This window comes from Aquila chrysaetos, chromosome 1 (genome assembly GCF_900496995.4).
Source record: "Aquila chrysaetos chrysaetos chromosome 1, bAquChr1.4, whole genome shotgun sequence".
Lineage (NCBI taxonomy): Eukaryota > Metazoa > Chordata > Aves > Accipitriformes > Accipitridae > Aquila > Aquila chrysaetos.
In genome coordinates this window covers 58,496,191-58,515,319 of record NC_044004.1, presented here as the reverse complement: position 1 = coordinate 58,515,319, position 19,129 = coordinate 58,496,191, and the positions used below count along the sequence as shown (strand labels likewise).

The 19,129-nt window shown below is 52.4% G+C and overlaps 2 protein-coding genes across 8 annotated transcripts in view; one reads left to right on the top strand and one right to left on the bottom strand.

Annotated features, from left to right (window-relative positions):
* Positions 1-239: 239 nt before the first annotated feature.
* LOC115343956 lies at positions 240-10,289 on the bottom strand. The gene is made up of 4 exons (XM_030020566.1): positions 10,221-10,289; positions 8,526-8,683; positions 6,384-6,527; positions 240-2,890 (listed from the first exon to the last, which is right to left on the bottom strand). Exons 1-4 carry the CDS (start codon positions 10,287-10,289, stop codon positions 2,470-2,472), a joined length of 792 nt encoding a protein of 263 aa, XP_029876426.1. The 3' UTR covers positions 240-2,469.
* A 3,042-nt stretch (positions 10,290-13,331) lies between these two features.
* Positions 13,332-19,129, top strand: part of LEF1 (lymphoid enhancer binding factor 1) — a 71,353-nt gene continuing 65,555 nt past the window's right edge. For 2 of the 7 annotated variants that reach the window (XM_041124585.1, XM_041124587.1), the window contains exons 1-3: positions 14,003-14,264; positions 15,168-15,231; positions 16,744-16,877. In XM_041124585.1, the coding sequence (XP_040980519.1) occupies positions 14,055-14,264; positions 15,168-15,231; positions 16,744-16,877 (408 nt within the window). In that variant the 5' untranslated portion in view covers positions 14,003-14,054. Of the gene's footprint in view, positions 13,454-13,545; positions 13,632-14,000; positions 14,265-15,167; positions 15,232-16,743; positions 16,878-19,129 lie in introns of those variants that run through there. The other 5 variants (XM_030019000.1, XM_030019008.1, XM_030019017.2 and 2 more) reach the window with 5 other exon arrangements.

Here is a 19,129-nt window from a genome sequence, read left to right as displayed (position 1 = left end):
ATACATGGGAGAAAGGCAAGTTCAGCTTTCTGAGAAGCAGGGGTGCAGCACTGAAAAGATGCTCAAAAAGGCACTAAAAAGTACTTGACTGTTGAATAGGTTAGTATTTAAAAAATTGGACTGTGTAAGTGAAAGATGAAAAACTGTTCCAGTAGAATATGCTATAACACTTTAAAATGGAAGTTTACAAACAAGAGCCCCTTTGTTCAATGGCGCCATTTCGTTTGGGGTTTGGAGGTTTTTTTGTTCCTTTCTGGCTCCAAATTGGCTTAAAAGGAACGAAAAATAAATCTTGCTCCAAAATCTTGCTGAAAAAATATTTTTAGGTTAAAACACACAAGAAAGCACATGAACATGATGGGATGGTATGTTTGACCGATTCTCAGGTCAAATGATTTCTGAATTTGCTAGCAATAGAGAAATGGGTCAGATCCGCCTGTACATCAGGGAAATGGCCAACACCACTCCAAAACTGAGGTTGCTCAATAACACGCAGGTGCAATTATTGAGCATCCCTGATACCCCCACGTGATATCTTACTGTCGGATATCTTACTTTTTTTCTCCAAATGGCTTGCAGCTTTTCTGCTTGCGCTACTCCATAATCATCACAGCTGGCAGAGGTGCTTGAGCCAGATGCTAAGAAGTTTGAAGGAAGAAGGGCACCAGTGTACAGCATTTGCTGTGAGGCTCCTTCAGCTTTATGGAGAGCTCTCCCCACCTTTCCCAGGACAGCATCAGCTAAGGTTCTTCACACACTGCAAAGAATATATATCTAGGCTGCAGTCAGCAGAGATGCATATCTGAAAGCGGAGCTGGGCTCGCAGAGTTGAGTGAGCAGTTTTGTGTTCTTCTAATAGTTTCATTTGGTTCAACCATTTAAAGCCTTACAAACTTACAGAGCTCTCCTTATAATTTTTGTGTAAATGAAATAAATCAGTATTCCTGCAAAATTCCTGCCAATAATGTCTTCCCGTTACACCGGTGTGTCTGAATGGGCAGAGCTACTCACCATTACTAAACAGATGGTAGACTCTTTACAGAAACCCTCCTGGGTTAAGTAAGTATGCTTAACGGTATAGCCCAGCCACTCAGAGCAACAGGTTGTTTTCATATACAGTAACTTGCACAAAAGAAAACCTTCGATTGGAAAGGAAAAGTGTAGCCAACAAACTAGCCTGGCTAGGCGTACGTGCATTGCCCCACAGCTACATGAACTAAACGCAGCCAGGGCAAGGAGGTGACAACAAATAAAATGGCCTGGTTCAGCAGCCTCCCGCCTTTCCAGAAAGAGGGCTAAAAACTTCCCCTCAGGAAAATCCCTCACAGCTTTCCAGCTTGGCTGCCTAGTTGAAATAAAGATATTTTCAATCCTCAAAACCGAAGTGCTACCGCACACTGCATTGTGCTGTATGGCCAAAATGAGTGATGTTGCTCTGAGAGGCTCCCACCGGGCTGCCAACACCCTCCACATGAGCTAATGGAGGAGCATAAGCAGCACTTACAAATTAATATAACGCCTATATTTAGTATTTGTGACTATCGCGGACCTGCAGCGTTACAATTGCCAAGTACACTTCACCTGAGCAAAGAAAGGGGGAGAGGGGAGAGCGAGGTTTCTCCTGCGGCAAGGCAGGGAGCGGTTCTGCCGGCCCAGCGAAAGGCGGGCTAGCCTGGGCCCTTCTGGGTCTGCTTGCCTGGGCCACTGCCTGGGCCACAGAGATGTTCACGCCAAGCTGTTCAGCCTGGTTACATATGCTATACGTATACAAACACATATACGCACACGCACATATAGGTCTATATTCAGATTCTGATTGGGATTGGAGTCCCATTGTGTTCCTCACAGTACAAATACGGAGGATAGCATGGGCCTGCTCCAAGAGGCAAGTCTCTGAAACCACGAGTAAGGATTAATTTTAAGCAACTGCTGCCAAGACTGCTGAAAGTATGTGCCTGAAAACTCTTTCATTGTCCCTTTTTCTGGAGGCCAAAAGATTAGGAATGAGCAACCAGCCTCCTTCAAACAACTTCTTACAGGACCCTAAACCCAGCAGCACCACGGCAGCTCTGGCAATCAGCTCCTTGACTTCTTCCGTGGAGAGATCGTGTTTTCTCCCCTTTACCGAGGAACAATTGACATTAAATACTTCTAGGTCTTGGTCAATGCTGTTTTCTTTTTCTTTGTTGGCCTCATGTCCGAATCTCATAAAAATGAGACCAAGAGACAATAAGTTACCTTGGGGCAATTTTCAGACCATCCGTCTGTTGCACATAACTTCACAGGCAAAAGAGCCTGCGCTCCCAACACATCCAGCACGGAGGGAAAGACTCCCCAGAGGGCAATTGCAAAAGCTATGTCACGTCTTGCAGTCAGACCTAGGGCTGCTGTAAGCCTCTAACAAGCTATGCTTTCAGAGCTGAACACCTAGCAAGCTCTTCCAGCCTTGGAATGGCCAGGGAGCCATTTTCAAGGATTTTTCCCCCATCTCCCATCCATCTTCTTCCGCACTGCTTGGTTTAGCCACCGGTTGTGCCTGAGCATTCCCACCTGCAGGAAAGCCGCTGCCTCCTTGCCTCTCCCCTGCCTGGCTGGCGGCATGGATCCCCCATTGCCTGCCCACCAGCCAGGCTCCTCTCCCGCACCTCCGCCAAGCACGCCGCTGTGCCGTGCGGTCTCTGCCCTCAACCAGCCTGGCCCATCTTCCCTCGAAACCGCTTCCAACAGTCCTATCGGGGCACGGGCATTTTCTTCCTGGGCCTGACGGGAGCTCACGCCTCTCTCTGGGATCCTCCAGCCACACAGCGATCTTGAAGGAAGCTGAGCACCTGGGTCAATCTCAAGCTGTGCTTTCTCCACATCACCCAAGTGACGGCCGACATTTAGGCTCCTGGCAGAACAAAAGGGGCAGAGGAGTTAAACGTTAACTATTGCATGGTTACTAAATTACATTATATTACATTAATCTCTCCATTATCATAGGGATGGATTTCAGAACCAGCGGGAAAACTGTCGCTACTGCCGCTCCCTCCTCTACCATATAGCGAATGGCTGTTTGCGCTTTTGATGGGAGTGAGGCGCACAGGATCCCTTGCTTGCGTGACAGACGATAGCCACAGCAGGCAGAGGCCCTCAGCCTGGGACTGAGGGTGCCCAGCGGGGGCTTTGCATTTACGGAGAGCCCCGCTGAACTGACTCGCAGACGGCCCAAGCACGATCGTTACAGGCATTGCTCCACACCGAGTTATATTTAATGCAGGGGCCTACATTATGCAGCAGATGAGGAGAACTCCCTTTGAAAAGGCTTATGAGGTGCCACCTGTTTCCCAGGTCAGAGTCAGGACTTTTGAAGGCATATATGTTTTACAAGATCCAGATCGACTGAACAAAGTAACATTAATAGGACCCCCCCCCCCCCAGCTTGGGCGTTGGGCACAAGGCAGCTGCCCTGGTGCCTGGCTTGAAATTAGCAACAGCTCCCAGGGGATGTTGCAGGCTTCCCCAGCTGCGGGGAGAGTTCATAGGGAGGATGTGCAGCAATAACAAGGGGCACAAAAATGTGACTGAGGGGACAGGGAGCTTCTGAGAGGTGAGAAAGAGCCAAAGGATAATTCATTTCCCCAGATGAGGATAATTCAACTAAGTTCAAAGGTAGGAGCTTCCTCCAAGCAGAAGCTCCCCTGGGGCAGAGACCTGCTAATTTGGAGAGCATCCTGTGCACAACAGAGGCTGCACGGGCACCTCCATAAACTGTGGGGAAGAGCAGGTGGGGAGACCTTCCTGCCCGAATCAGACCTTCGTTTGATTGACCACAACATCAAATCCACCAGCACAGGTCGGGGTGCAGATGAAATAAAACCAGCTCATTGCAAGCCTGCACAAGAGCTTGCATAAAGCAACGGACCCGAACGCTTGCAAAGGCTGCTCCGCACCCTTCCTCTGGATCTGCCTCTGGAGTCTACCCCAGCTGTTTTTCGAAACACCGTAGTAGTTCTTAAAGCACCACCATTTTAATATCTACATACAAAACCTCCTGATGTGTTGTGTTTAGTGAACCACAAACTACCTTAAAAATGCAACATAAAATCAGAGAATTCACTGTTCATAGCTCCAAGTAGGGAACCGAGTAATTAATATATAGTTTAATCTACAGCTTCTGCTATCCTTATACAGCTCTAGTGCTTTGGCCTGCAGCCCCCTTGCTTTAATTGCTCTCGCTAAAGATAGCACTCTTCTAATGCAAAATAATCTGGTGAATCCTACGCCCATATCAGAGCTAAATGCAGGGTGCATAAGAGGAAAAGAAGAGAGCTCAACATAACAAGGTGTTTGCTTGCATTCAAGGGAAAACGGAAAGGTTTACTGGAAGTCAAAATAATATATCACAAATGAAATTAAATCCCATTAAAAACCAATTTTTCTAGTTATCTAATATTATTTTTGTTATGGTGAATGTTTCATGGATGATTTTTTGTTGACATATAAAGTTGAGCCACAGCCTGTCTGCATGCCAGTGATACCCTCTTTAAAGAAATACAAATACCATGCAACACTTCTGATCTTTCTTGTATAAAGATTTTTTTTTATGAAACACTATTTAGATGCTTCATGGTCAGCAAACATAAATAAAAGTTATAAAAGGTAGTCTTGGCTTCAAGAGAGGTCTGAAAGACTGAATTCCTCAAGGGACAGACAAATAAAACAAGGAAAGTTTTACTTCATTATCAACATAGTAGAGGCATACACACATCGGCTGGTATTAATCTTGGTTATAGCTTGTGGCCAGTGACTGACGGCATGCTGCAAATTCAAATTCTGCAGAAAAAAAGGTGATCCTCTTGATTGATATATTAAATCTCATTTTAAGTTAGATTGGGTTGCAGACATCTGACTTTTCTGTCACAGCATGCGTTTGGGTCGGTTTCTGCAGTTTTAGGTTTCCCACTCCGCACTCCTCTGCTGCGTTACCTTCGTGTGCCCGGAAGGATTGCCTGCAATTGCAGGTTCAGGGACTTTTCAAGCTGGAAGTGGTATCCGACCGGTCATGTTTCATAGCCAAAATGAATTTGCCTAATCCTTTTCTGAATCCATTCATCGTTTCCGCCTCCATAACATTTTACGGCAAGGAGCTTCATAATTTAATTACATGTTGTGTAAAAAGGTACTGAAATTAGTAAAAGTTATTAAAGTCTTTTAGCCAAGAAGAGTATTATGAGCAGGAGTCCCTTGTTTTGTTGAAAAGCCTTGCTGGGTGGGCAAGGACGGTCAGTTCTGCTGCTGGAGGTTCACCCAGATACGCAAGTTTTCCAGCTACGCCTTCCTTCTGGCCAGCACAAAGCAGGAGAGGAGGTAAGGTAGAGACGGGAGAGAAAGCATGGCTTTCTGCAGAGATATGCAAGCCAGAAGACGGCTGATCAATCATGGCGTAACGGCCTGACCTGGCAGATGAGCAACAACAGCCATGATCTGGACCCTGTCTGGCTTCAACCCTCCACAAATCGCCTGGCTGGTCTCAGCCGGTCCCTCTCTCTCTCATTACCCTTCTCCAGCGGGGCAGAAACCATCCTCCTCCTTAGGCAGGGCTTATTCCCAGGGGGGTTGAGCACCCACAGCTCTGGCTGGACTCAGCAGGAACCACAAGTGGTCTGAGAGACCCAGGCCAGCACCGCACAGGGAATTCTGTGATGGTAAGCGCAACCATTCGCTTACTGTCGCTTCGAGTTTTCTCCTCTACCCCATGCTGTCCTTAATGTCACCCCCCTCTTTTGCAGCTCAGGGTCTCATCTGTAGGTCCCTGCTCCAGCGCCATTATGAGTCAAGGTCTGCAGAACTTGACCCAAACCTCCTCGCCTGTGGTGGTTTGCCCTCCTTTGGCAACCCAGCCACGCCTGCAGGACTTTTGCTCACATCCATTTACTTCCCTCAGCCTTAAAGAGCCTTTCTGAAATTCTGAATTGCAAGCCGAAACTGCCCGTTGTCCCAGGACGTGGACACAGTAGCCCACAAGACCCACGCGAAGGAGAATGGAGCTAAAGGTGAAGCGGCCAGCTGCAAGTCGGACTGATCTCGCTCTTCGTCAAAAGGTGAGCCCTAACTACAGTCCCTGCACGCCGTGCCTCTCTGCCTTCCAGTCACCGTGAAGACACATATTTTTGGATCGTTACCAGACCGGAAACCGTGAAGCTGTGATGCTGAGATGACAAGGCTCTGAACAATACCTCAGACTCTTGCAAACTCCTAATTGTCATCTTCTGGCACTTCCCTAGCAAACACCACTGCCTTTGAGTGGCATTCAGCTGTTACTGTTTAATACCTCTCTCGGGCAAATTAATGGCAGTTACTTCCCTGGGAAGCGGGAGATGGTACTTTAAAATAAGACCCACCTCCAAATAACTTCCTCAGCAAGAAGGAAAATTCGCCACCTCATTACTTGCTTCAAACGCTTCCCCCGAGGGAGTGCCGCGCGTTTCTCCGAGCGCAGCGAGATCCCTGGTACAGCCCGGCTGCTGTTCCCCCTGCCTGTCCAGCTGCGTATGGGCGACGGACTTGGTCAGACAGAGGTCAGAGAATTAAAAAAAAGTAAATAGGAGTCATGCACTGGCAGCACACATTCACTGCATTGCTGAACTGTCTTGCTAACCCGGGAGAAGCCTCCCACACTCCCATGCCGTTAGTGCACAGCTGCCGCTGGAAAGTTGCCCGCAGAGCCTCCCTCCCCGCCCACCTCTTTCAAAGGACCTTGTCTGGAGCTACCAGGCTTCTGCCGGCAATATTTGTCAGGGCACAGAGGACTACTGTCACTTAAAAACAAGTGAGGGATTACAAGATGCTTTGATTTTGTTGGGAGCACAGAAAGGGAACGGTCGCCGTTTCAAAAGCTAGGAGGAAACCCTGGTGCACAGTCAGCTCTGCACGTTCATTACATATTTGGCAGAATATATCAATTGGTTTATGCTGAATTCCAAAACAGGCCTAGCTATAGCCATGCCAAGGGCTTTTGTAGAAGGGTGACTTCTCCACAAAGCACCTCACATACTTCTAGGGCTACAGATACTAATTTTGCACTGTACAAACAAGTACCAACAGAAATAAACATTTTCAGCATAAGGCTTCCAATGACGCGTGCACAAAACCCCTAGCAAAAGCCCCTTGGTGCCTTTCCCTGGTGCATCCAAGAAGACACGCACCGGCGCTGCTGAGTGCAAAGCTAGAGGAGCAGAAGCAGGACTCAGCTGGAGGGGCCTTTGAAAACCTGCCCACGGACACTGCCCCCGGGTGCGGCATCCTGGCTCTCGGGGATGGAGCAAATCTCATCCGCCCTGGGCCACGTATAACATTTATTTATTCAGGAGCAGAACTTCCCCCTCTAAGAAAGTAGGAAATGTTGACGTAAACGGGCAAAACTGCTACTCTGCAATTAAAACACACTTCTTCAGCCAGAATCTCTCATAAATGTAATGTCCAACAAAACTACTAAAGTTTGGATTTTCAAAGGCCCCCTCAGGGATGTAGTACTCTACTCCCTTTGAACATCTCCTCGGTCCTTTCAAAAATCCCAGCCTAAAAATCCCTGCTGGGGGGCAGCACGTTGCTGTGCTCTGTTCAGGTCTTACCTTTAATACAACATTAACCTCACATTTTGCATTCTCCCATGCATGGCTTTCTGGGTTTGGTTCTGACTCTGAGTCCTGCCTCCCCTTTTATCCATACACTGCGGATTATCTGATCTGATGAGTCATTAGAAATAATCCTGCAACGGCACTGCTCTATGTAAGGGTTAGTTTGAAAGCTACTTCTTGTCACCATTTATTTGAATAAACCATGCCACTTCCCCTGTATTTTATCTTGCACTTAAAGAACGAAGAAGAAAGCAGCCCCTGAACTGCTAACTATTTTAATCTCAAAATAAGATAACTTAACATATTTGTGAGATCTGAGCCACCAATGCATTCCTCTAAACAAAAGCTCTTATAGTAAAAATGCGCTGGTGAGATTTGCCCACTCAAATCTCATAAAGCCCATGTTGTCGCAAGGGCTAAGAAAACCTAGCTCTTTAAATAGAGTAATTCTGGGCTAAGAACATTAATGGCATCCCAGAACTGGAAAGCTGGATGTGTAAATTAAAAAGCAAAAAGCACATATACACTCTTAATATCCTAATACCTATTACATGTGATCTCTTTCAAAGTAGCTTTAAATGAGAAGTGCAGTTACTCTTTGATATAGCTGCTAGAAACACAGCCAGGATGCCCTTTGTTATAATTCTAAAAAATGAGTCCGCATTTCATAAAGACTCATAATAACTGAGTTTTCAAAACCAGCACACATTATTCCCTTTTTGTTTTTTTCCTCCATTCAAAGCACAAATTTCCAGCAAATACAGAACTGTTCCCTTCACTCGGCAGCATCCTCTTGACTCTGCCCAACCATGAAAGAAAGTAAGTCAGAAAGAAGCCCTTTTAGCCACCATGAGGGAAATGAAGATGTGCGCGGTGAGAAATCCTCCCCACACCACCCCTGCCTACATCCCCCCGAGGCTGCCGGGGACCGGCATCACTGCTTCATCATGCGGGACCCCACAGCCCCAGCCAGCAGTGTCTGGAGACCACAGCAGGCGACCCACACCGATGAGCAGCTGGATGTGGGTCATGGGGCTGTAGGCCACAGCGTCTGCAACCCAAACCTGGACCCAAATCCAAAGCCACACCAGCTGTCTGGACCTTGCGTTAGTAAAAGCACTGAAAAGGGTTTGCACTGCCAAAGGGACCGTACAGAGGGACTGCCTGGTACAACACAAGAGTGAGGGCGCTTTGGTTTTTGCCCCCAAACCATCCGGATCTGTTATTTACAGCTTTTCCTGTGGCAGCGAGCCTCTTACACACAATGTTGCATTTAATCTCACAGGGCAAAAGAGAGGCTTAGAAATATTATCCTTGTTTTGGAGGCAAGGAACAAGTCCGTATTTCTAAATACATTCAGGCATCCTGAGGCAGCCCGGGGCTGGCTCCCCGGCGGTGCCGCACAGCCACGGCGCGTGAGGGAGACCGCAGCAAAAATGCTGCAGAGCCCAGGGCTAATCATCGCAGCCCTGCTCGGGCCCTGCTCACCCCACATCCTGATGGAGGAGGATTTATTTGCCTCAGAAGGAATTTGGGAATTCAGCCTATATTTTCAACTTGCACATAAATCACGGATGTTATCTAAGTAGGGTGGCAAACGCAGGCCCAGGGAACACGCATAATTCAGTCACATCGCCTTGCAAAGGCACTGTAAAATCTTGATTTTAGAGATTTTGAAATCCGACATCCTTTTTTGTGCTTTGCAGTCCTGAGGGAGCAGCGGAAGCCCAGAGGTGGGTGGCCGTCCCCACAGGCCTGGGGCGGGCAGGGTGTGCAGGGCGGTGGTGGGGCCCCCCGGGACTCCCCCCTCCCGCACCCCAGCTCTGCCACCCATGCACCTCACAGCTCATTAAAAAAGTCATGCTGCTCCTCAGCAGCGGGGTGCACGCCTGTCCCGTCAGGGAGCCGCAGGGCACAGAGTGGGGTGCCACAAATGGGACCCACACCTCCCGCCCCAAGCACAGCCACCCCTCGGGGGGCCACCCTCGACATTTCCCCCCCGCGGGACAAAAACCCGCGGAGGTTTTGCCTAGAAAGGCTCCATCCGAACTGGCACTGGCCTCTCGGGTGGGGAGGTGGGGGTGGGGGGGCCTTTTTGCCGCTGTTTGCTCGTTTGTCGGTCAATACAAAGGAGTCGTGTCCCCCCCCCGGGGCCGCGCAGCCCCGGCCCGGCCGGGCGCAGGGACGCGCCGTCGGGCGGCACTTCCAGGCGGAGCCCGCTTGGCTCCACAGCCCGGTGGTTTTAAACAAAAGGGTTGGGGTTTTGTTTGGTTTTTTGGTGTGTTTTTTTTTTTCTTCTTCTCAGAAAATAACTGCAACCCCCTTTGCAAGAATATATATTTTTTTTTTAATTATTTTTTTTTTCCCTCCCGGAGAAAACCAGCTCCTTCCCGCCGGTCCCTCCCCACCATGTGCGCAGCGCTCCCCCCCCCCCCCCCCCCGTACCTCCGGGCTGGCACGCGTCCAGGCCGGAGGAGGGTTTTTTGGGTGGGTTTTTTTTTTTCCTCCCCCTTTTTGTATTATTTTTATTTTATTTTATTTCCACTGCACATTTCGGCTCCAGCTCCCCAAACTCTTTGATCTCCCCCGCTGTCTCCTTACCCGGAAGAAAACCCTTGCCCGCTCAGCTGGGAGCTCGGCGCACACGTGGGCGCCCTGGCGCGCCTCCATGCTCCTGCCAAATTTAGTCACACAAAGGGCCCGGGGGGGGGACCCGGGGGGGATGAAAGGGGCCGCCGGCGGGACATCAAAGGCGCCGCCGCCCCGCCCCGCTCCCGCCCTCCCCTATATAGGGGGGCGCCGGCGGCCGACGGCGCTTCGCACGCCAGGGTGTCCGGTCACCCCCCCTCGCTTATTGCGCCCCCGGGGGGGGGGGGTGTGTCGTCCTTGGGACCCCGGTTCCCCCCCATCTTCCCTGCGGGGGTCGTCCCGCTGCCCCGACCGCTGGTGCTCGGCCCGCCGCGGGGCCGACGGTGGGTTTCCTCTCCCCGTTCGTGTCGCCCCGGGGGCGGGCGAGCCAGGCTGGCCGTCGGGGAGTGCTCGAAGCGCGGAGCCCTTCAACGCTGAAATGCCAAAAAAAAAAAAAAAAAAGAAAGGAAGAAAGAAAAAAGAAAAAAGAAAAAAGAAAAAAAACCCCACCTCTAAAACGCCAAAACCCGCTCAAACGACCAAAAACCGCTAAAATACAAAACCGTCCAAAATAATAATAATAAAAAAAAATCCACGCGGAAATACAAAACCACACTAAAATGAAAAGGAAAAAAAAACCCACCCCACACCTAAAACGCCAAAACAAACCCCGTTAAAGTACTAAACCGCGCGGCAGCCGGTGCGGAGCCGGGTGCCGGCCGGCAGCGGGCACGGCGGCGGGCGCGCTCCCGGCGGCGCGGGGGGGGGCGGCGGGGTCCCGCCGGGCGCGGGCACGGCGGGTCGCCCCCCCCACCCCCCCGGGGCCGTGCCCCCCCCCCCCCCCGGGGCCGTGCCCGCCGCCCCAGCCCCACGAACTGCGAGCAAAGCGACAGCTTTGTGTTGTCTCCAGTCGAATCTGGCGTTGGAGTTGAGGTTTCCTGAGTTTATCCTCTTGTCATAAATCATGACGGTCTCCACCTTCCCCCCCACACAGCCCCGACCGCCCCGCCGCCCCCCGCCCCCCCCCCCGCGGCCTTTTTCTGCCTTCAAAATCCTTCCACCAAAAAACGGATCCGGGAAAAACTCCAGCCCACATGAAGGGGGAGACCCCGGGACGGCGGAGGGGCGGGGGGAGGCTGCTTTTCCCGAGGGACCCGGTGATGAAACGGACGGGTGGCCGCGCTGCCGGCTCCTCCGGCGGGGACCCCCGCCTCCTGCTCCCGGGCCGGGCCGCCCCGTCGGGGGGAGAGGGCTGCAACGCTCGGGCGCTCGCCGCAGGGGTTTGGGTTTTTTTGTTTTTATGGTTTTTTTTTTTTCCGAAAGGGACCGGCCCGGGGCACCTTCCCCCGGGGCCGGGTACCCCGTGCCCGCCGAGCGCCGGGAAAGGGAGGAGGGGCGGGGGGGCTGCGGCAGCACCTCCGCGCACAAACCATCCCCGCGTTGCCGTTTCGCCCAACAACCGCTTCCCGATCGCCTCTCTCCAGCCGCCTTTGGGAAAGAGGGGGCTTCCCCTCCAGTCGGGGAGCGTTGCACAATTAAGCCCCTTCCCGGGGTTTACATTTCTAATTTCTTTCTTTCTCGATTATTTCTTTTACGCGTTTCTTCGACTTGACAAGTCCATCCCCCCGTTTCCCACTACCTGCCCCCTTTCTCGGCGTTTGGCGGGTCTCGTTTCTCAGCTGGATTTTAATTACTCGTTCGTGGGCAATGATGCGGAGGCACGAGGGGCGGTGTGGGCTCAGCCCCCCCCGCCCCTCCCCGTCCCCCCCCGTGTCCCAGCCAGCGCCGGCCGCTCCTCACGCCGCGCCGGGACCAGCATCTGCTGAAAACGGATTGAGCATCCACATGTTCCCGTTTCCCCGTTTCCCGACGCTTGAAGGTTTAGCAACCTCGCGGGGCATGTGCAAAGCACGAAGCGCGCTTTTCCGATGCCAAAATAATGGGAAGTGGTTTCCTGCAAAATGCGCGCCCGTCGCGTTCGCAAAATAAAAGAAGTTGCGGACCCTGACGTTTCCCAAAACGCAGCGCTGCCTTTGTTTGAATGATTTTATTTAATTTTTTTTTTTTTTAACGTGCTGGTACCCTGCGCCGGGGCGATGCTGTGTCACCCGGGAGCTGGCGGGGCAGCGCGGCTGCTGAAGGAACGGGACGAGGCGGAGGGGTGAACCTCGGTGCCTGCTCTGGCTCCGTTTGCCGCTTTGAGGCCGGAGGGAGCTCACCCCGGCTGGTTTTCTCCCCGTCGCCCGGGGGCTGCTACACGTTCCTGCCGGGCACTTGCTGGATTTAAGGGCGATGTGCTAATTCTGCCCTCCGTCCGAAGCGGGCGCGGGCAGCGCCCGAGCAAATCCTCGCACGCTCCCCACCCCTGCTCCCCCTTACCCGAGCAGCGCCATGTGGCCGCAGCCACCCACCCCCCGCCAAAAAAAGGGGGGAGGGGGCAAGTCTCAACAAAGCAGCCCTAAAAAAGCAGGTCTGTCTGCCCGGGGATGCTGCGAGTGCCCGTGCCCTCCTCGGCGGGCTGCTGGCTGGGGAGGGAGAGGAGCGGCAGTGCCCCGGCGCAGCCCCCCGGTGCGGCACACGCACACGCACACGTACATGTAGACACACAGACACACAGACACACACACGCACACAGACAGAGGCTGCTCGGCGCAGCCCGAGCAAAGTTTGCCCGGGGGCAGCCCCGCACCCGCTCCCCCCCCGAGCCGCCGGCCCCGGCCCTCTCCCCGCCCCCGCCGCCCGGTCCCCCCGCCCCGGGCGCGGTGTCAGTCACGGCGGCGGCTCCTTTCATCTCCGCCGCCCCCGCCCCGCCCCGACGGCGGAGGGAGGGAGGGAAGGAGGGAGGGAGAGAGGGCGGGCGCGATGCTGAAGTTGCGCCGCCGCCGCCCCGCGCCCCACCGCCGTCCCCCGTGGGGCGCCGCGCCCGCCGGCTGCGGCAGGCGGCCCCGGGCCGGGCGCTGAGCGCGGAGGCGGCCGGGGGCGCGGAGGCGCCGCGGCGGCAACTTTTTTCCCTGCCCGCCGGCGCGGAGGGAAGCGGGGGGGGGGGGGGGCGCCTCCCCGCCCGCTCCATCCCTCCCTCTCACCCTCCCTCCTTCCCTCCCTCCCTCCCGGGGCTGTTTCTTCCTCGCCCCCCCGCCCCCCGCGGTGCCGCCGAGCCGAGCCCAGCCGTGCCCGGAGCCGCGGGCGAAGCGGCGGACAAAGGCCCGGTGGGTGCGCGCCGCGGGCAGCGCCGTCGCCGTCCCCCGGGGCGCCCCCTCCCCCTGCCCGCCCGCTCCCCCCCCCCCCCCAGCCATTTTAACTCGGGCCCACCCGGGTGGCGGCAACTTCACGCGGAGGCGAAACTCGGGCGGGCTCCGCTCCCCTCCGCGTCGCCTCATCCCCAGGGTGAGCCCGGGCCCCGGGGGGGCAGAGGGGACGAGGGACGGGGCTCCGGGGGGGCGGGCCCCCGGCGCGGTCCCTGGGGGCGGGCGGGACACGAGCGGGTGTATTTCGACTTACTCCGGCCGTGCGGCGCGGCGGGGCGAGTCTCCCCGCGGGGCCGGTGCCGTGCGGGAGCGGGGGTACCTCGGCCCCGAGGGGGCGGGCGGCCGGGGGGTCTCCAGCTGCCGAGAGCAACCCCGAGGACTTCACGGGATTTTTCCTTCTTCTCTCCTCCTTCTCCTCCTCTCTCCTCCTCCTCCTCCTCCTCTCTCCCTCCTCCTCCTCCTCCTCCTCCTCCTCCTCCTCCTCCCCCCGCTGCTCCTCCCGCTCCCGCTCCCCTTCCCGCGGCGGGCCGGCGGCCGCAGCAGACGCCGCGCTGCCGTGAGGATGCCGCAGCTGCCGGGGGCCGGGGGCGGTGGGGGGGACCCGGAGCTCTGCGCCACCGACGAGATGATCCCCTTCAAGGACGAGGGGGACCCCCAGAAGGAGAAGATCTTCGCCGAGATCAGCCACCCCGAGGAGGAGGGCGACCTGGCCGACATCAAGTCCTCCCTCGTCAACGAGTCCGAGATAGCCCCTGGCGCCAACGGGCACGAGGTGCGCGGCCGCGGGGGCTCCGCGGGGCAGCGCGGAGCGGCCGCGGGGGCTCGGGATGCCGGCGGGCTCCGGGCGCTGCCGCCGGGAGGGAGGGAGGGAGGGAGCTTCGGCGGGGCACCGGTGAAAGTCCTATTTTCCGAATTTCCACCCCCCCGAAATAACCATCCCACGCCAACTCCCGTTTCGAGAGGGGCGGCGGGCTGAGCCGGGCGGGCTCCGCGCCCCTCTGCGCCCCTCCGCGCCCGGCGATGGGCCGGGGGGGAGGGGGGGCGGCCCCCTCGGCGCTTCGGCCCGGGACGAGAAAGTTCCCGCGAGTCCCCCGACGGTGCGGTGGTATTAGACCTCAAGCGGCCATGAAATTTCCTCGGTAAAATCAGCGGGGTCGGAGCATTAGCCGTAAACTCTTTAAGGGATTTGCATAAAACTGTTTGGAAAGAAATTCCCGACGCTAACAACTTCAGGGCGAGTGGGGAACCTGCTTTTTTTTCCTTCCTTTTTTTCCTTTTCTTTCCTTTTTTTTTTTTTTTTTTTTTTCCTAAAGGTCCGGTAATGAGGGCAACCTCATTATTTTTGGTATCTTGTTAACAAGACTGTTTTGACTGCTGAAACGCCAAATATTTTCCAGAAATAAGCCCCTTTCGTTAAATGTAGGGCGCTTCTGCTAGAAAACCTTCGCAAAGCCCCATAGTTACTCGCGTTGTCATAAAACGATCGTTTACACAAACATTTCTGGTACAGTTGTCTTCCAAGCGACTTAAGAGGGAAAAGAAAGATGCTTATCTCTTGCCCTAACTTTTTTCTTTCCACAAGAAGCTGTAGCAGCTGTGATCGATAAATGAGCATCGTACAATGACTTTTTTTCTTTTTCTTCTTCTTTTCTGATGGTGGATTCCCTGCGGTCAGGTTTCCAGGCAGACTCAAGCGCAGGATTCCTACCATGATAAAGGCAGAGAGCACCCCGAGGAAGGTGAGAAGCGCACGGTCCTGTCTTGCGATATTGTCCCCCTTAGTCCCCCCATGAGCCTCTGCACGGTCTTCAAACTGGAGCTTGGTTTCTTTTGGGAAACATATATTTAGGACCTTTTGGGGAAGGGGGATGCCAGGGTGCTTTCAAAGCGCATTTAAAAAGGAGATGAACGTGCAGCGCGTTTATCTTGAGTGACCAAATGGTATTTCAGTTGTTTAGAAACTGATAAGTAGGCCAAATGGATCTTCGCTGAAGAAATAACTATTTTTAGGATATCAGCTTAAACACATCTATCTCTTCGCTCATACTGGGCAGCCGAGTGTGTGTTCAGAAACACTGTGCTTTTTTCCCCATAGCCAAAGCCTGTCGCTTAAATCTCCTCTTCCAAATCTAAGCATGAACAGACCTCTTGCTTTTTTTAATGTACCAGCTGATTAATTTTGATTGAGGAGGACAGAGGAAATAACAGAGCTCGTTGAATATCACTTAGGAAGCTGGACACGTGTACAAAGAATGTGTGCTGTGAAGGATGGGAGATTACGTTTAAAATGAAATGCTTATCATCACAAACTAAACCAGATCATAAATTCCATATAAAGACAGACACAGTTCAGTCCTGGTGCTTTCCAGGACTCTGTGGTGATCTTTCTCCAAACTGGTCATTAAACAGCCTAAAAGCAATAATGTCCATGCTCGTAGCATTTTGGCAGTGAGGGGGAGGAGGTCAGCTCTATATGGTTTTCTTTTCAGCCTTGCAACCTCTTCAGACCTCACCTTGGAGTAGTATCATTGTCAACGGTCATATAGGGGGGAGATCTGTTCACCCCCCTTTGCAGGGCCTGGACCCAAATAATTTATTTTCCTACAAAATAGCCTCTCTCACTTGGCTTCCCTCTTGACTGTAGTGCCATGTGTGTTCAACAGCCCCCCCCCCCCCCCCCCCCCCCCCAAATCGTTAGGGTCTCCTTCGAAGCCAGCCCCTGCCCTCTAATTGTTGCCGGTGAGCATGGCCAGAATGAATTGTTCACTGCACACAGTGGCTCAGTGAGAGAAGGAAATGATTATATCTAGTTATCACTGCCCTGTTCCTCCCTTTCCTAACAATGATGCTGGAAACCCATACTGGCGATACTTCTGAATCCACAAATCCTAGAGGGATGTATAAAATGGGGGGAAAACTGCTACTTGAGAAATGTGATGTTTCACCAGATGTGATGTTTCTGCCTTGATTTGAACAGGGACTAGCAAAATAAATTGGTTACTCTGAGGCTATTCCGTATTTTAAGGATAAAATCCTCACTGAGAGTACTTGTTCCTTTAAGAATTTACTCTTCTTAAAAAAATGTTATTACAAATTGCTATGGACCACTTTCTGTCAGAGGTGATTTCCATGAGCAAGGAAACGTTTGCATGCAGAACATTTTTATGAATGCACAGTACCTGTTTAAGTGCTCTAACTTACAAGAAATGCGTATGTGGGGAATAATGTAATCATTGTTTCCTCTTCCATAGGAAAGCATCCAGACAGTGGCTTATACAGCAAGGGACCATCATACTCTGGTTATTCTGGGTATATCATGATGCCAAATATGAATAACGACCCGTACATGCCTAATGGATCTCTGTCGCCACCCATCCCCAGAACAGTGAGTTATCTCTTCCAAAGACCGGTTTTGGCGAGCTGGGTTTCCCTCTGTTCGGTCTGCAGTGCGTGTTCACACTGGGGTTTTTTTGGGTAGCTTCAGTTACGGTGAAGGTTGTGCTTCTGCTGTTCAGAGCCTCCGTCCAGTGGAGTCTGAGAGCTCTTAGAGGTGTTGGTCGTGATCACGGTGGAAAAGCCGAGATTAACATCTGCGGTGTCTGACGTCCTTTGAACAGGGCTGGGGGCTTTGGGGGGGGAGCCCTGGTTTACGACTGTAGGATAATGTATGGTGGAATGATGTAAATGCTGTCTTTGTAGTGACTGGGACAGATGTGAATTTTCTGCCTTTAACTCTTCATTTGTTGAGGAAAACCGAGGGCTGGAAACAGAACTGCTAAAGTTGCTTGTCAGTAAGATGAAAAGATTGGATTCTTTTTTTGCCTTCAGATACGGCATTGCTCTTTGCTGATTGATATTTATTTCTGCCATCAGTTGCTCTGTGTGAAGGCTTTACATATCTGGCAGTATTGCTTTGAAACATACTCTGTATCTTCAGCCACAAATTGTGAAATGATCGTTTAGGAATTAATGTCAACCGTGATGCAGTAGTTACAGCTTTCCTTTACGTTGTGACAGGCACTGATTCTTTCAGGTTGGTCCCTCTGTTTCCATTGGTGTAGATGAACGTTTGATGGATTTTAATGTACTTTTAATTTTGGATAGTCAGTTCCTATTTATTTTTGTAAACCTCTTGGTATACATATAGAGCGATGGGGAGGCAGTGTTAAAAGGAGTTGTGGAAATTATATTAGTAGAGCCGGAGTGAAGTGGGAAATAAATTTGTTTGCAGGCATCCTGCTGAAAAAATGCCGCTGCAGTTGTGTGTGTTGTGACACGAGAAGTTGGATGCTGTTATTTCTCTGTGATAAAGCAGTTTTCCGTCTTACTGGCTCTTAGATTTTTACTTGGCAGTCTCTGTCAAACAACTGGCATTATTTTGCTCTCCGAGTTTCTTGATTTTTCTTCAGGGTTGTGGCTTTTACTTCAAAAACAAAAAAGAGGGGGCCTAATCTGTATTTGTAATTTGACAGTAGCAAAGCATGTTAAATTAGTGGATGTTCGGATTCGGAATGACAGGGCAGTTGGGCACTGGGAAACACACAGATCTGCCCTTTTTATGTGTCACCGTTTGCGTTTGAAAGATGCAAAAACTTGTGCAATGTATTGCCTTCTATAGCTCAGCAGTTTTTTTGTGTATAAATTACAGTTCAGAGGCCTACAGCCTCTGTTGTTGTAAACGCTGCTTTACAGAAAACTTCAGTTCGGATGTATCGTGGGGAAAAGGATGCAGCTTCATGAGAGGGCACCGAGACTCAAACCTGCCCCTTTGAGGACCAGGAAACTTCAGACCTATTTTTACCCCCTCTTTCCCACGTTACCTTCCCGAGAAAGTCCCTAGTGCTGGTGCAAGGCTTTGAACAACAAAATCCAGTTTAATTATTCACTGAGGATTTTCTCTGCGTATGCGTGCCGTGGGGCTGCCGCTCTTTACTGATCTGGCACCGATGTCCCCAGAATATTGGCTTCTTGCGGAGGTTGTCTGCCTGCTCAGGTACTTGAGGAACCATCCTACGTGGGCACGTTGGAGGGGAGGAGGGGGGGAAATGCATCTGCTTTCTAATTGTAAAGCTGCCTGCAGAACATCTGAGGGGCTAATTTAGTTCAGTGTTGCTCTTGCATGTTAGAGCAGCACCACTATTTCGGTAAAATACTGCTGTTGCAGGGCTGCAATGTTGACATAAGCCTGGAGTTCTTTCAGTTTAACCACAAGGCTACACGCTTGTGTTATTAAATAATTTTTTTGTTTAATTGAACTATAATCTTTGTTAGTCTCCTAGCTGACAGCTGGGTTTTAATGCGTGCGAAATCAAAACGCTGCATCCAGGAGATGACACGCTCACTCGCTTCATGGCTAACCACAGCTCCAGCGCTGTGCCGCTGCTGCCAGTTCACCTTTGCGGGGTCCCAACCGCTGCCCCGCAGGTTTACTCTTCGCTCCCCTTTTCGGGGAGGCGGGGGGGAGGACGTGCCGGCGTTGGGGGGCGAGGAGCAGCCGAGATCAGCAAGCTCTGGAGGTGGAGGTCTCCCCTGGGGTGTCAGTCCCCAGCCATTTGTGCGCGGAGCAGCCCTGCGGTGTGTACCTGCGCCCTGTCATTTGCATGACAAAGCCACTTCTTGTTGATGCATCTGTTGCCT